Source organism: Ptychodera flava, chromosome 14 (assembly GCF_041260155.1).
Source record: "Ptychodera flava strain L36383 chromosome 14, AS_Pfla_20210202, whole genome shotgun sequence".
Taxonomy (NCBI): domain Eukaryota; kingdom Metazoa; phylum Hemichordata; class Enteropneusta; family Ptychoderidae; genus Ptychodera; species Ptychodera flava.
This window is the reverse complement of record NC_091941.1, coordinates 20,732,929-20,748,192: the sequence shown is the minus strand read 5'-3', so window position 1 is coordinate 20,748,192 and position 15,264 is coordinate 20,732,929. Positions and strand designations below refer to the sequence as shown.

Here is a 15,264-nt window from a genome sequence, read left to right as displayed (position 1 = left end):
ATGTTTGCACATTTTAACAGGTCTTCTTTAGGTGTCTATATGTACCGTCAACCCTTGCTGCTTGTCAAACACAAAACGGGGTAAACTTCAAATCTCGAAATTTACCGCAGTTTCACATCTGCGACAAATCACGTTTGCCACTTCCTGTGTGCGTAGGTCACCTCTACTGTGACGAAATTGTCATTTGTTATTTATCGCATGAACTATGTGTATCTTTTACTGATAGTTGTGATTTTCCGTAAAATCTGTTATGCTCACCATCTTACGAGTGATACTCAGCAGAAACAGAAGAAAAGTCGTCCCAATCTAACTCATACGGTAGTTCGACTTGGTACGTAAAATATTCAAAATGGCGGCGTTGTAAACAGTTAACCTTCTGCAGTTGGAACATTTCATTGGTATCTGAAGGTAAATTGGCGAAAATTAGAGGAGACAAGTGACGTAATTAAAGGAGATTCATTTATGGTAAGTTCTGTCACATAAATATGTAGTATGAATCTTCGTACCTGCGTACGCTGACCTGTCGGATGTTATCCACATGTAGATACCTGCAATCTGCAGTACACACCCAGAAACCAGAGCTCAACCAACTAGGGACAGTCTATTATTAATTACATGTGGTACATTTACTCTTTTTCAAATGAATAGCACTTCCTATGGCAGGTTCATCTTATGCGAACGAAAAAGGTGATTGTCAGCCGTATCGGCATCCTCTCTGTCACACAAATGTTGACAAGGTCAGAAATCATCATTTTGTTCAATTTGACTATAAACAGACTTAGCCTCCTCTCTCCACCACCCCTCCCTGTACTCGACTGGGGAGGGGTTTGGTGTGTAGAGGGATTGTGCTAACAAGAGCACCTCAAGCAGTATAACTATATACTATCTGGTAAATTCTTATAAGCATATCCTGATGTGATTTTGTGCGTCACTTAGTCCTCTATGTACTTTTAAGATTTCTTAACTCTTTAAAGTCAACTTAGGAATTTCTTGAAATTCCTGTGAGTTGGCCCTACACTAAAACACATTTTCTGGTGTCAACGAGAACACTCTTAAGTCAGTGGAAGTTCAAATCAGCATGGAGAGCACACTGACATGTGTGTGCCTTAAGGTAATTACTTTGATGTTCACGCATCCGCCATTTTTTAACTATAGACAGTGTAACGGAAGACTGTCTGTGGTATGGTCTTGTACCGCATGCTTTCCATACAACAAACACTAATACTCATTATAATGTGCATGAATAGCTATGTTTGAAAAATCTTTTTTTCATCAAGACCAACTTTGTGAAATTCAGATAGTTGGTTGATAACAGTACACAAGATACATGTATACCTATGACTTTGTAGTTCATGAGCAGAATTACATTAGGGGTACACATAGTTTTTTGCTCTTTGAGTGAGGCCCTCTGAGGAAATCGTTTTTAAATCAGAAAATTGTATCCAGGTTATTGCAGTTTTTTCCATGATTGTCAGCTCATACCAAACTTCATAAAAGCCTTCAGTGCTTTTCCGTTTATTGTTCTGTAGTAGTGTACACACTTGTATTTGAGAGACACATACGCACATGTTGTGTTCCACAGACTTTTATCATAAAAGAAGGTTTTCATTTCTTCACAACCTACAGTAATCATCTATAATTAAGTTTCCAATAATGTAATAATAATCCTATAGTTTTTAAAACAACCTTCATGTCCAGAGGCCTTGGTAGGAAGATGATGGCACATGAACTGGTTGCCAGTGTACTCAGTTATCAATTCCAAATTAGGTGGCCTTTGACCTCATCCAAAGTCAAATGGGCAACCTTTGGAAGATTGTCACTGTTACTTTGTTGTAGTGAGACAATATTCTCTAGCTTTTCTTTTTTACACCACACTTCTTTCCTACATTCCTTGAGCATTAACCATTTATTATACTCAACTATTAGTACCTTGGTGATAGTATCTCAGGTCTGGGAGATGTACAGTGTTTGGTAATGTCAACTAAATATCCAATGAAATTGTTACAATGAAAATTCATTTACTATGGAATTTTCAGCATATTTTCCATATACTTCTGTTCACTGAATCGACAATTGCAATTCTTCTTTGTCTTGGACAGAGCTTCGGGAAAGTTCTTGGATGAGACCTAATGCTGTTACCGGTAGTATTCATGTAGCCTGTACAATATTTTCCTAACTCACATATATTCTTATTTCATACACCATACCTCTTATCAGAGCAAAATTCTTCTTGCCTGACAAACACAAAATGAACGCATGAAAAACGTTTTGTTTAGGGATAATGGCAATGGTATCAAATTTTAGACTTTTCCCAGTTTTCAGGTTTTAGAAAATTTAACAACTTTTCCTCAGCTTGACACTCTGGTTTGCCAGTAAATGCTAATTGATACGCCCCTAAGAACATGTACTGTATGCTGAAAGTCAATACTGAAAGTTTGCAGACCATTTGACCCCTAAAAAGTATTTACAGGACAGCATATGTACAACTATCTTTACTGATGAACATATAGTAAGCCTAAAAAATTTCATCCAGTATTGACCCAGTATTGACCCTCTGCATAGATGCTTTGCTACTTTAAGTTTGCTAGTGATAGATTTATACTTAGTTTTTATTTTCACCTATAGAACAAATGTAACCCAACAAACCCATGTTAAAAATGATAAGATTGCCAGTACTGACATTTTGTTTATCTGTGATTTCCCATCTTGTTTGTACAAAATTTTGATATTTTTGACATCAGCATGAAATATGTAATTTTTGGGTACACTGAAGCACAGTTTTCCCCTGTCACTGTTTGGAGATTTATGAAGATTGATTGGATTTTGTTATCTCATTTTCATGTTTAAAAAGTCAATCTGCTGGTCAAGTAACAGAAAAACTTACCTCAAGGTCTGTGTTCTCCCGGTGTTGGAAATGTATGGAAAATATCAACAACACATCTTGGCAGCTATTAACCTTTCGAAAATTGCCTTGTAAAACAGCACCAGGCCCGGCCCCGCCACACACGCGTACACATGTATGTTGCATATTCTATACCTGGTGTACGTTATCATTGATCTCCGCAAATAAAAATATTAAAAAAATTGTCCACTGGACAATTGACTGTAAAATTTTCCCCACTCAAGCAAAAAAATGCTCTTGACTCATTCAGGTGGACAAGGCAGATCTTTTTTTCTGTGTTATCATAAAAAGTTAAAGACCTGTACATGTACGGTAAACCAAAATCACAGATTCCTATGGCATTGTCTTATTTTTGTACTTTTATGATTCGTAATAGTTTGCTCGATTTTTTTTACAAGTAAGTTTTATAGTCATTGTCATCATAAAGGAAACTTCAGGAGAGTTTCCATCGGCGAAGCTGTTATACAAGATAGATAAAGGACAAATGAGAATTGACCTGAACATTAAAAGGGCTATGAACTTGGGAAAAAAAATTTAATCTCCTCGTGGGCACAAGACAAAGATGGCTACTGCTTTATTGCCAATTAATATTGTGCAGTGGATACTGATGGTCAGTAATGCTAGTGTATTGCCGCCAAAATGATGATGTATTAAATTTGCATAGTTTCCTCATAATTGTACCATGCACTCACCATGTGACAAGTAAAACTGTAAATGATAATGTCAAATTGCACCATCAAAATGTTAATTTCCAAGTCGGAGATTCTGTGACCGCCAAGATTGAAACTTTCACCAACATCATCAGCAGTCAGTACATCTAATAGATAATCTAACTTATAATATGCAGGGCTCGAAATTAACTTTTTTCCCTGGTAGTCCCATTGGGCTACTATTTTCTGAAGTTGGTAGCCCAGTGATAAGGTCTGGTAGCCCATGCATGAATGAAGATTTTTTTTGTAAAGGATATTTTATTTACATCTAGACAATGAAAGATCTGTTTTGCATAATTCTAACAAGGAAGTGAATTTTCTAGTCATTTGACATCAATAACTGAAGATCATATATACCTTAGGAGAACGGTATCGCATATGTAGTGGACAACGGTGACGCAACAAAGTTTGACGACCAATTCACACATACGCAGAGCTTATATGCAGAGTTTGATGTTCGCCATGACAACGAATTTTCACTCAGCACGTGTAAACATAACATGGCTATAAAAAGATTAGCTATAAATTTTAGGATAACAACTTGGTACAGTCATGTTCCTTATACTTTCATGGTAATTTTGGCTATATTTCTCCACCATAGTACACTATCATGAGATGATCTCGTACACTTCGGAAAGCGTAATTTGTGGATGGCCCGACAGCTTTTTCTTTGCAGTTTGAACAATTTTGTGTTTAATTGTGATTGATACATTGTGATTAAATAACTATGGAAATGAATTTTCATTGGCCTTCATTTCCCAAGCCTGTCATCCAAGTACATCAGTTCAGATAATGATATTTTATTGAAAGTTTGTTGCGACAAATTTGACTGCACTGTCGCATTTCAATTTCCATAACAAAGTTATAGTTTGGCCTATCTCTGTCAAACTGGGTTGACTGTATGAGCGTCGGTCATCTCACAGCAATCAACATCATGTCGCCCACTGATTAATTTCATGTCTCAGGCTTTGGTAGTCCCTGTGGGCTACCATTTCATGGGTTTTGGTAGCCCCAGGGAAAGGTTGGTAGTCTGTGGACGCGGGACTACCGCTAATTTTCGAGCCCTGATGTGGCACAAATATCATCATCTAAGAGACTGTGCACAGTAAATTGCAGATCAGGGATATGAAATAGCATGTTTTCTCTGTAGAGAGAATTTGACTGGCTTTAGACAGGAGTATGTTTACTAATATGACGGACATGTTGACACAGCCAATCTCAGCTAGACAAATCTACCACTCCCCTCTGAAACCAGTAGCCTGAGACACTCCCATAGATTACAGGATCTTGAGACTGTCAGCCAACAAATTCAGCAAAATCATTGGAAAAATAATAAATTTCTTTCACCGCTATGACCTGTCTGAAGTCTCAGCATGAAAAGCTTTAAAAAAATTAAGACCAAATGATGGAGGTTTAACGGATTTAGCTGTGGTGAATCATGAATTATTGGCAGGAAGCTTTGAAACCCTTTATGATTTGTTAGTCATATTATCAGTACACAACATACATAACTGGCAGTCAGTGGGCCACTTCACCATAGCAGACTGGAACGCCTGAGTCATCCAGTTGGGGGAAACTTGATGTTCCTACTCTGGTTAGGTGTGCAATAGAAATTGGTATGTGAAATCAGTTCTATTCCTGTATCTATTGCTTGTTAGTCATACATCATATAACCATCTGTTCATATAACAATGAGAAGGTGAGTTCATTGTCCAATTGTAGTTTGACCCAAGCTGTGTGTTTGATCAGAATCATGAGGTTTGAATCATTCTAAAAGATTAATTTGATTTGGCATGCTTTAATTTTAAACATTTCACTCACCAAATGCCTTCATGTAAGTGAGCATTGTTGTGTACAGAATTGTGGCATTTTGGTTATTGATTAGTGTCAAAAGATCACCACTCCACTTTCAGTGCAAGTCTTTCCACATCAGCAAATATACGAGTTAACATTATATGGCATCGATGAAGTGGTAATCTGCAAAGACAAAATACTCTGAGAATCAACATGTGTTTTCAATTGTCCATAGTGTTTGAATTTTTATTTTGACTGTGACCTTACAAATCACTCAAGACCAGAATTGCAAAGCTTTGCAGACATGATGATGCAGTATTGGGTACACACACATATCAGGAATGAACACTCAACAGGGCAATTTTCAGTGCTGACATTTACAACCGGTAATCAAGATCTCTTTAGGCTGTTTGCAATGAAATGTAACCGCAGTTTCGGCTTACATTACCAACAAAATGAGTTTATATGTAACATGGTATATGTACATGTGTATGCAAAGATCTGTGCATTTAATACACAGTTTCAAGTGGAATCTACCCTCACATATAGTTTATATAATCACAACTTTCTGCCACACTTTAAATGTCACTGTCACCAAACTTAAAATATCACTGTCAACATGAAAAAAGGCAAAATTATAGGAATTTAATGGATGGAAAAATGGACAAATTTGATTATGTGCATGTACTTTCCCAAAGCTCTTTTGCTTTCATTTTACTCTTACTCTATATCCTGCCTTTGTTCTATTCAGCCCTTGGTCTCCATGGTTACCAGTACATAACACCTTTAAGTTCACATGTGTGTGAAAAGAGAATTCCATATATTCGTTTGTGACCAGTTGCTATACCATGGTCTCTTTCTTTAATTACAAGATCAATTTTATTGAATCAATTTATTTTTTATGTATAATACATTGCTTGCAGATGTTATTGATAATGATAGCCTTATGATTGTACTGGGGAAATTAAAATCCTTGATTCAAGCAATTGAAGCCTGTCTGTACTGTATTTTAAGCCATGGCTTGCAATGAGTAATTAGCCAAGTTGAAACCTTGCCTTGCAGTCTATACCCTGTCATTGCTTCTCAGAGGACCACCATGGATGTTGTTGACCAGTTTCTATACCGTTGCATTTTTAATGATACTTCATTTTTTTTTAAATCTTTGTTCCAATAATACTAATTATTCTAGTGAAAATGGTGGTGTGCACTTGAAAGTTATATAATGTAACATAGGAAAAGACAAAAAGTTATCGCACCATACATAATACATAAGACAAATAATTACGCCCGTAATCATTTTTCACCAACTTCAATTTTGTAAAATGATTCTGTTGTACTCTTGACAACTTCGAAAAATATAAGGAATTGAATTAATCAATGTCCTGATAGTATGTATGATTTTGATATTTAAAAAGTAAACGTCCACAGTAGAATTAATAATTATCTACCGATGGTCGTAAAACTATTGATGTTCAAACAAACTACATGTTTCCTAATGAAATTTGTCAGAGATATTTTAATGTGCAAGTTTATCAATGATTTAGCATACTTCAACTAAAATAAGTTTTGTCATGGCAAGCTGTACCTCAGCTGATGTTTTCTCTGGAAAGCAATTCAATTTAGTTTGTTTCACACCGCACCCATTGCCTTACATAGAAGCTCAGCTTTGCAACAGAAGACTCCCCCCAAGTTTGTGGGTACATAAATATCAAAACAGAGTAAAAATTGAGGAAATTAAAATTGCAGCAGACTGTTGAGTTGATGGTGAGGTAATCACAAAATTGGAGCAACACACTTTGGCAGATTGTCATGTAAATGTTGCAGGATGAATGAGAAACCCATTTAGAAGTATGCAGCACTGGGCCATTGGTTTCTACGTCCTCTTTTTTGATCAATTGAATGGTCGATATTGTATCAAAACTGGCATCGGACACCTTACTAGTTCAACAATGGGCAACAGGCTACAACATTGAGTGTTCTTTCACATTAAATGTGAAAGAACACTCAATGTTGTGGCCTGTTGCCCATTGTTGAACTTCACTGGGAATGTTTTGAGCTGATTTCTGTGATCAGATGTCCCTGGTTTGATGAGGTTAGTGTTAAAATATATCAGGAAATGTACGTGGGCTCATTGCTGTTGTGGATCGATAATGAAAATGGAGTCATCTCAGCAGTTTGTTGCAAAAATGTTGGTGAACAGTGCTGTATGTTGCAACTTGCTTGAGTGGGATCCCCATTGACTGGCAGAATGGTGGGAAGAACGATGCTTGTGTCTTCCATGGTCGATGTTGCAAGAACTCTTGGAGACTTGTCTATTTCTGTACTTCCAGTAACTTCAATGTATGCCTGCATGAGGAAAACAAAGTGACTAGTAGGCCAGTCTGGGTTGTAGTGGTTGTACCAAAATTTTGTTGGTTCAGAGTTAAAGCCCTCAATTGTAGATGTACTCTTGTTTCACGTATAAAATTGTAAGCCTTCCATAAAATATTGTAGACATGAAGGTGAAAAAACGGTCAGCAGATTATTTTGCCAAGTGTACATTCAAGAAATCCAAATTTACCTTTGTTGGTGTAAATGTATTGAAGATGTCATCAAACTTGTACAGAAAGTAATGGAAAACATCCCTTCTCTCTCTCTCTCTCTCTCTCTCTCTCTCTCTCTCTCTCTCTCTCTCTCTCTCTCTCTCTCTCTCTCTCTGGTGGTTGTTTATGGGAGAGTCTAAATAATCTTTGAAAAATTATTCTGTTATTGCAGAATGAATGTCAAGTGGATATAGAACCCATTTTCAAATGTTATGCTGAGTCAGTGATTATAAATTGTCTGTGTAGACTGTCCAAATTAAACAGTCAAACCACAGATTTTTGTTAGGTAAATATGCAGTCATTTCAAAACTGCAGTAATTCACCACATATCAAGAATGTTATGACTCAATAAATGCAGTGAAATGTAATCAAACTTCCTCTATGACGACAGAACAATTTGGATGTGGTAATGCCAGTCAAATCCGATCTGCTACAGTGCTAGTGTTAGGGAGAGGTCGTTGAACTGAATGTATCCCGCTGCTCTTTATTTGCTAGACACAGCACAAGGAGGTAGTCTGTGTTTCATTTAAGGGTTGTAAGAAATATTTCATACAGTGTACACATCATTGGAGTGACATTAAATGCCACAATAATCCATAGTGACATTCAATAAATCTGTTGGTCATGTTATAATCAAATTGCCATTCAAGTTTTAATAGCAGAATTTCATCCAAGTACTTTCAGTGCCTTTTGCAGTCAATTAATGTATACGAATGGCATACTGATGCCAAAATATGCATTTTTAAGACAGTAAAATTGTCACTTGGTGAGAATGACCTAAGAGCAACTGATAGTGGTTTACATGCTGGAAACCTGCATGGTTCCAAAGAAATTCAAGTATCAGTACCAGTTGGTTTTCCACTCTGTTGCTTGACACTGTGCAGGTTGCTGTTTACTAAACTTTCCCTGCTGAGCCAGTAACCCAACATTCTGTGAAGTCTGTAAAAAGCATTATAGAGCCTAAAACAATTTTCACAGACTTGGCATGCTTTGTATATATATAATTTGTAACAGTCAAGAACCAAATGAACTCAACTTGACAGTGTTAGCCTCCTAAAAAAGCATGTGAACATGGGGTGTATTAGGCTGGCCATTATACATACATACTGATTTTCCTTGACAGGGCAGGATAATTGTTGCTCAATGCCAGGGCACCCCAAAAATGCATTTTCCACTGACTTTGCAGCATCAGGAGAGAACCGTTTGATTTTGGAGGAGGGGAATGGAGGATTTTTGGGGAGAAAAAACTTGTTGACATTTGAAGAAGAAATAAAATAATTTGATCCTGTAATTGTTTGAGAAAATCCATATGACAGACAGGAACAAAGACAAATTGTCACAAATGTGCAAACTGGGAAATCTACTTCTCTTGTTGTCGTATTCTCTGGAGCAATGCACCCTATAGCAGTGCTAATATTTTCAATATTTGTGAGCAAGTCCTATTTTTGTGGTCAGCATTTTACAAAAGTCTTGATTTAAATTCATTGCAGTCAATGTTTCCATTGCAATGATAGCCCCTTGAAAAACATATTTCTGGGTGTACTCGCAATAAGTATCGATACAACCAGTATTTAAATGACTATTTGACATGCTCTTTAAATACCGGTAGTGAAGATATAAAAACACATGACAGGATTCAATGAAGCAGTTGTAAAACCAATATATTACCGGTATATTCCAAAAACACGACACAATGCAAGATATTTTCTTCTGGCTCCTGTTACTATTATGACAGGCTTCAAGAAAGGAACTCAGACGAGTCAAAGGCATCAGGAGTTCAGCACTCCCTAGATCAGTCAACTATGAGTGGATTTTTTACCAGTTGTCTCTTGTATACAAAATCTGAATAGCAGAAGCCTGGATTGTAAACTGTTGTTTATTGCTACTTTCACAGAACACTACTAGTTATTTATAGGTACAGATTTGAACCAGTGACACATGGGTGAAATTATGAACCACATGTTAGAAATATTGGCTACTGGAAAAACTGTACATTGCTTCTGCATACGGAAACAAGAATTTGATACAAGAGTGACAATGGAGAAAAAAAATTGCTGTCACAGTGACAGGAAACAAAAATTTGCAGATATACCAATTTAATCTACCCCCCCCCCCCCCCAAGAAATCAAATGGTTGTCGTAGTTAATCTTGCCAGCCTGTTTTTTTCGTAGTGATAAAGATGTCAATATTATCATTTTACTGCTGTATTTAAATTGTGATGATATGCCATATTCATGATCAAAGAAGTGTCCTGTGAAATGATGGTAAGGTAACACATAAAGTGTGAAAGAAATTCTTGACATTGGTGAGTGTCCTGTAATATTAGCTTGTGCAAGGTGTGAATGTGGGCTAGAATTAAAACATAGTCCAAACTTTTTCTACAGTCAGCATGATGTGGAAATCAACTCGATGTTAAAGAAGAATTACTATCAGTATCAGATCCCTTGGCGTAATACATTCTGCTGCATATAATAATTCAGAAAGATGATTAAATCCCTGATCAAATCAAACGACATGCACCACCGTATTCTGTCATCACTTCAATTGAAGTGGCTCTGTACCTTGGTAATTGATGTATTGTAATATCTGTTACAGAGGGCGTGTGTTCCTTGACCTCAGATACTACAGTAGTCTCGGTTTACACAGACTGCGCTGCGCTAAATACCATTCCAGAATCTCTGAGGAAGATAATGTGACACAAGAGCAATGCATCCTGGGAGCAACTGATCTATGATGTAATCATTATGTTCTGAAACAAAGTCATGGAAAATACAGCTTCCACATGTCAAGGTTATGTTGAAGTAGATTTTGAAGTCCCACCTTAGTAATGCAAGTGTACTATGACTTTTATGTCCTGGGTCTGTTGTATCGCACTTGTCCATAAACTGACCCAAGACATGAAAGTCATAGTTCACACTCATAGATGGACTTGGAAAGCCACGTCTACATAATCTTGACATGTTGAAGCTGTATTTTCCGTGACTTTGTTTCAAAACATGATGATTACATCATAGATCAGTTGCTACTAGCATGATACATTGTATCGCTCTTGTCTATGTCATGCCATCTTGCTTGGAGATTCTTGAATGGGATTTCCCAGACGGACAAGAGCTCTGTAGTGCAGTCTGGGTAACCCAGACTAATACTAATACTACAGTGGAAACTTCTGAATTTTTTATTGACTCCTTTTTAAATGACAATTTCCTAGCAGTTCATTCATTCGTTTGTAATAATTTATGTTTCTTAACTAGAAATTGCTTGACTCCTCTTTGGCAGAACTTCTGTGCTTGTCAGTTGATTGTACGTGTGCACATTACATTGCTCCAACTGTGTGTGAATTGATAATCTCAAAGGGACTGGTTTATTAACGTGTGATAATTCTTTTATAATATTTGTTCAATCTATAACAAGTACATACTTGACATTTCTTGTTCTTTTCCCTGAAGGCCTGATCCGTTTCAATACAAAGTATTAGCCCAGCAATAACAATACAACTTGTATACATAAGGTGATGTCATTGTTGACAAGTGATTCTAGACTGGCTAACATTCATGCCGTCAACAATAATATTAGACATTACCACACACACATACATGTAGGCTGTGATGCCAAGTTGAATACTAAGCATTTTGATATGTTTTTGGAGTAAAAAATTAAGAGAATTTGTTTTTACAAATAATGGCAAATTACATCAACTATTATAGTGGATGCAGCTGTCAAATTGATTTGTGCATACTTTGAGAAAATAGCTGCCAGGTTACAGAATGAGTAGTCAGATCTCAGTTGCCTCTATGAGGCAACCCTGTGTTGTGACCATGGCTTAACATCACAACAACATGTACCTCACACTGAAATGACCTCTGTCAGACCTCAGACTGTTACTCCAGGTGCAGATCTCTCAGTAGATGTCAAAAATCATCGATAGGAATGTTGCCATAAAGCTGTCACCGATAATGGTTGACAATAATGTTGTATTATGACGAATTTCTCGGTACAGTTATTTCATCTTTGTTACAATGAGTAATTCTGTAAGCATGTCTTCTATTCTCCCCATATATGTTTACCGTAACTTCTATAGGTTAGTAATGTCAACGTACGTCATGTGTATATATCATCCATGCATGGAAACATACATACCAGTAGTACTTCAACCACCTGTAAAACAGGTCTTCTGCACTGTATCTGAATTTACCTTGTCCATGCTGTCTCATAGGGCCCTGTCAAGACATGTACGTGAGATTAAAGTTTCAATTCTCCTTCTGGTGTGCTGCCCCTATCACTTTATCCTCTGTCAACCCTGTGTCTCTCCCCTCATTGTTCCTGCAATCTCATTTTGTTCTGTGGTGCAGGTGTATTAGATGTAGACCTTCATGTTCTTTCTCTTGTGTTGAATATGTACCTGAACAACAGAAATCTAAAAAAAACATTATTACATAGTTGATATTATCTTTGGGAACTGTCTGTATATTTTCTTGCTATATATATTTAATTTCTTTTAATTGAATTAAGTACAGTACATCCTGGATCGTTGTTCCAGTCCTATGAACATGGCGTGTAAACACAATTCATTGTACATGTATTTTAAAAGTTACCACAGCAAACGTTATTATTCACTCTGCCAAAATTAATACTTAAATTAATTAACATTTGAAATATGGGAAAATAATTGTCCTTGTCCTCAATGCTGCAACTGATCCATAATTTCCTATCAAATGAAATAGTGTATACTTAAATGTTCTAGTTAACACCTCCGTATATCATCAGCATACATTATAACATACATACCCACCCAATGTTGCCTGTTCCCAGCTTGTGTCCCCTCCCTCTGTTACATTGAATTTGAAACTACAATGGCCTTATAGTCCAATGTCTGATGATGAAATTTGTCTTTGATTCGGAAGACATTAAGTGAAAGTGTATGTAGAGTATCCCTGAGGCTGAAGGTACTTTTCCTTTGTGTATCCTTTACACAGGGAATCTCTTTGTCGGTCTGTTAAGGTCAAAATGGCCATGATTTTATCGACTGGAGTTGTTTATTATAGTTCAATGAGAGAGGAAGTGTACATTCATGCAGATTATTGCAAAGCGTCATCAACATTAGAAAGTATCGTGATACAAAAAAGGGAACTCATACTTGTCACATCAGTGTTTTGTATGATTTCATCCAGTTTTAGGGAAGTGCACCCTCAGGACACTTCAACTGCCTGACAATGTAATCTTTGTATGATCTCAGAAAACCGACGCTGGACGCCAAGCCACATGAGGCTGATCAGCTGTCCGGCATTTGATCAAGCCATGGCATGCATGCAAATTACACAAAGTGATGTATGCATTAATTGCCTTTTGAAAAATTAATAAGAGAGTCAGCATCATTGAACAACAGTGTTGATTTTTGTCATAGGTTATGTAAAGAAAGGAGACAAGTCAAGCCAAATACATATTTCATACCATGACCTTTTCACCCATTTGTCCATTGTGTATAACCCTCTGTTGTTGCAATTGATAGCTCAGGGTGAAACCAAAATAACACTGCTGAGGGGGTGGGGCGTATGTAGAAGACCTGATTGCTCTGTGCTGGGCCATTCTTATTCTGCTCAGTGAAGTACTAGCAAGTCCTGAAAAAGATTTCAACTTTGCTCCGACATCAGACAATCAGTGTGTGCCAGTGAGAGATGTTTTGAAAAGATCCGATTTCACCGACACTGCAGTATAGCCTCTCACAGAAACACTGGAACATCTGTAAAGTGGATCTTGAGTGTATTTCATTGCTCGTACATTGAACCCCCCATGGGAATGGACTGTCCCCAAACCTTTGCTTGGAAATTACACCCACGATTTGCTGAGCGTGTATATACCTGTAAGTGGAAACCCCCACTGCTTGTTGGTTTCGAATGTAGCGTAATTTGTCTACACCGTTTACACGCAGTCAATTATCTTCACTCATAAAAGAGGAGAGACCAGGCCCTGGACAATGATCATTTATTTGTGTGTCATCAGAATGATTCCTGCTTTCAGTTACCAGACGTGACTCTCGGCAACTCTCCCACATGTGACAAGTGCATGTTCTTCCTATAAACTGTCAGTCTTCTGGCTCTTCCTGTTCTGATCTCGTGCCGTATACTGTTTTTGTCAGGATACAAGACAAGGATCTGCAGTGTTGGGCTGACTCCAGAGGATGAGAGAGCAGTTCTCCAATCAATACACCAACATATCAGGTATTTTTTTCTCAGATTTACATTAAGTCATGTTTAATGGTACATTAGGAATATGCACTTGTAAGTACAGTGAATAGTTTTTGTGAATCCAACAGCTGATGTTAGCGCCTAGATCTCCATATAATATCACGACTATTTGTGGATATACTGCATGTACATGTACTTCCTTGTGGTCGACTAGTAATATGGTAAAGCAGAAAAACTTGTATTTTAATATATTTTTATCATCATGCTGCAATAAGGCTTTTTGTTTTATTTCTGTTTTCATGTTTTCATTTTTTATTTCCTGTGAAATAAGCAGCCCTAATATTAATTGGAGCTGAAAAATATTTTAAGAGAATTTCGTTAAAAGCATTTGAGACAGAAAGTGGAACATTTTCTATTTTGTAAATTGCTGAGGTTGCAGAAGTGAATAAGTAGGAAGCGAGCCCACAGACGCTAACAATAGCTTGCACTGTGTCTGCATTTGTAGATTACTGTGTGTCTACAGTATGTGAAACTCACCATGAAAATATGCACAATACTCATAATGTTTAATATTTGCTGCTCAACGCTGGTATTTTTAGTGTTTGATAATCGCTGACTTGTGGATAGGCTGAAATAAAATGAAACGATCAAGTGTAGTCAAGCCATCTCAGCAACACATGTGCGTGTTCCAAGTTTTAGTGTCATTCCGTGTTCTTCTCGATTCTGTTCAAGTAGCGTGCACATTGATACCCTTGTGGCCATTCACTGTACATTAAGGGGGAGTTATCTTTCCCGGAGAAGTCTTGACACATTTGCGGTAATGCTCTTTCATTTCCTTTTTTTAGAAGCTGCTGATAATGCCTTTGCAGTAAAGCCGCACTCAGCATCATGAGCCTGTGGAAGAGACTGCAGAGGGTCGGGAAGAGGGCCGCCAAGTTTCAATTCACGGCGTCCTTCCAGCACCTGATCGTGGAATGCACCAAGAAGTGGTGAGAATCATATTTTTGGATTTTGTGTTTGTACAGACTGGTATGTTCGATGTGTGCGTACATGTCAGCATGCCTTCCATTCATGTCTGTGGTGTTTCTAATAGC

The 15,264-nt window shown here is 37.3% G+C and overlaps 1 protein-coding gene across 4 annotated transcripts in view; it reads left to right on the top strand.

The window, feature by feature from the left end:
* The first annotated feature begins 116 nt into the window (after positions 1-116).
* The window catches only part of LOC139149704 (EH domain-binding protein 1-like), a 69,029-nt gene continuing 53,881 nt past the window's right edge, over positions 117-15,264 (top strand). For 3 of the 4 annotated variants that reach the window (XM_070721584.1, XM_070721583.1, XM_070721581.1), the window contains exons 1-3: positions 120-465; positions 14,122-14,203; positions 15,016-15,159. In XM_070721584.1, the coding sequence (XP_070577685.1) occupies positions 15,059-15,159 (101 nt within the window). In that variant the 5' untranslated portion in view covers positions 120-465; positions 14,122-14,203; positions 15,016-15,058. Of the gene's footprint in view, positions 466-14,121; positions 14,204-15,015; positions 15,160-15,264 lie in introns of all 4 variants that reach the window. The other variant, XM_070721582.1, reaches the window with a different exon arrangement.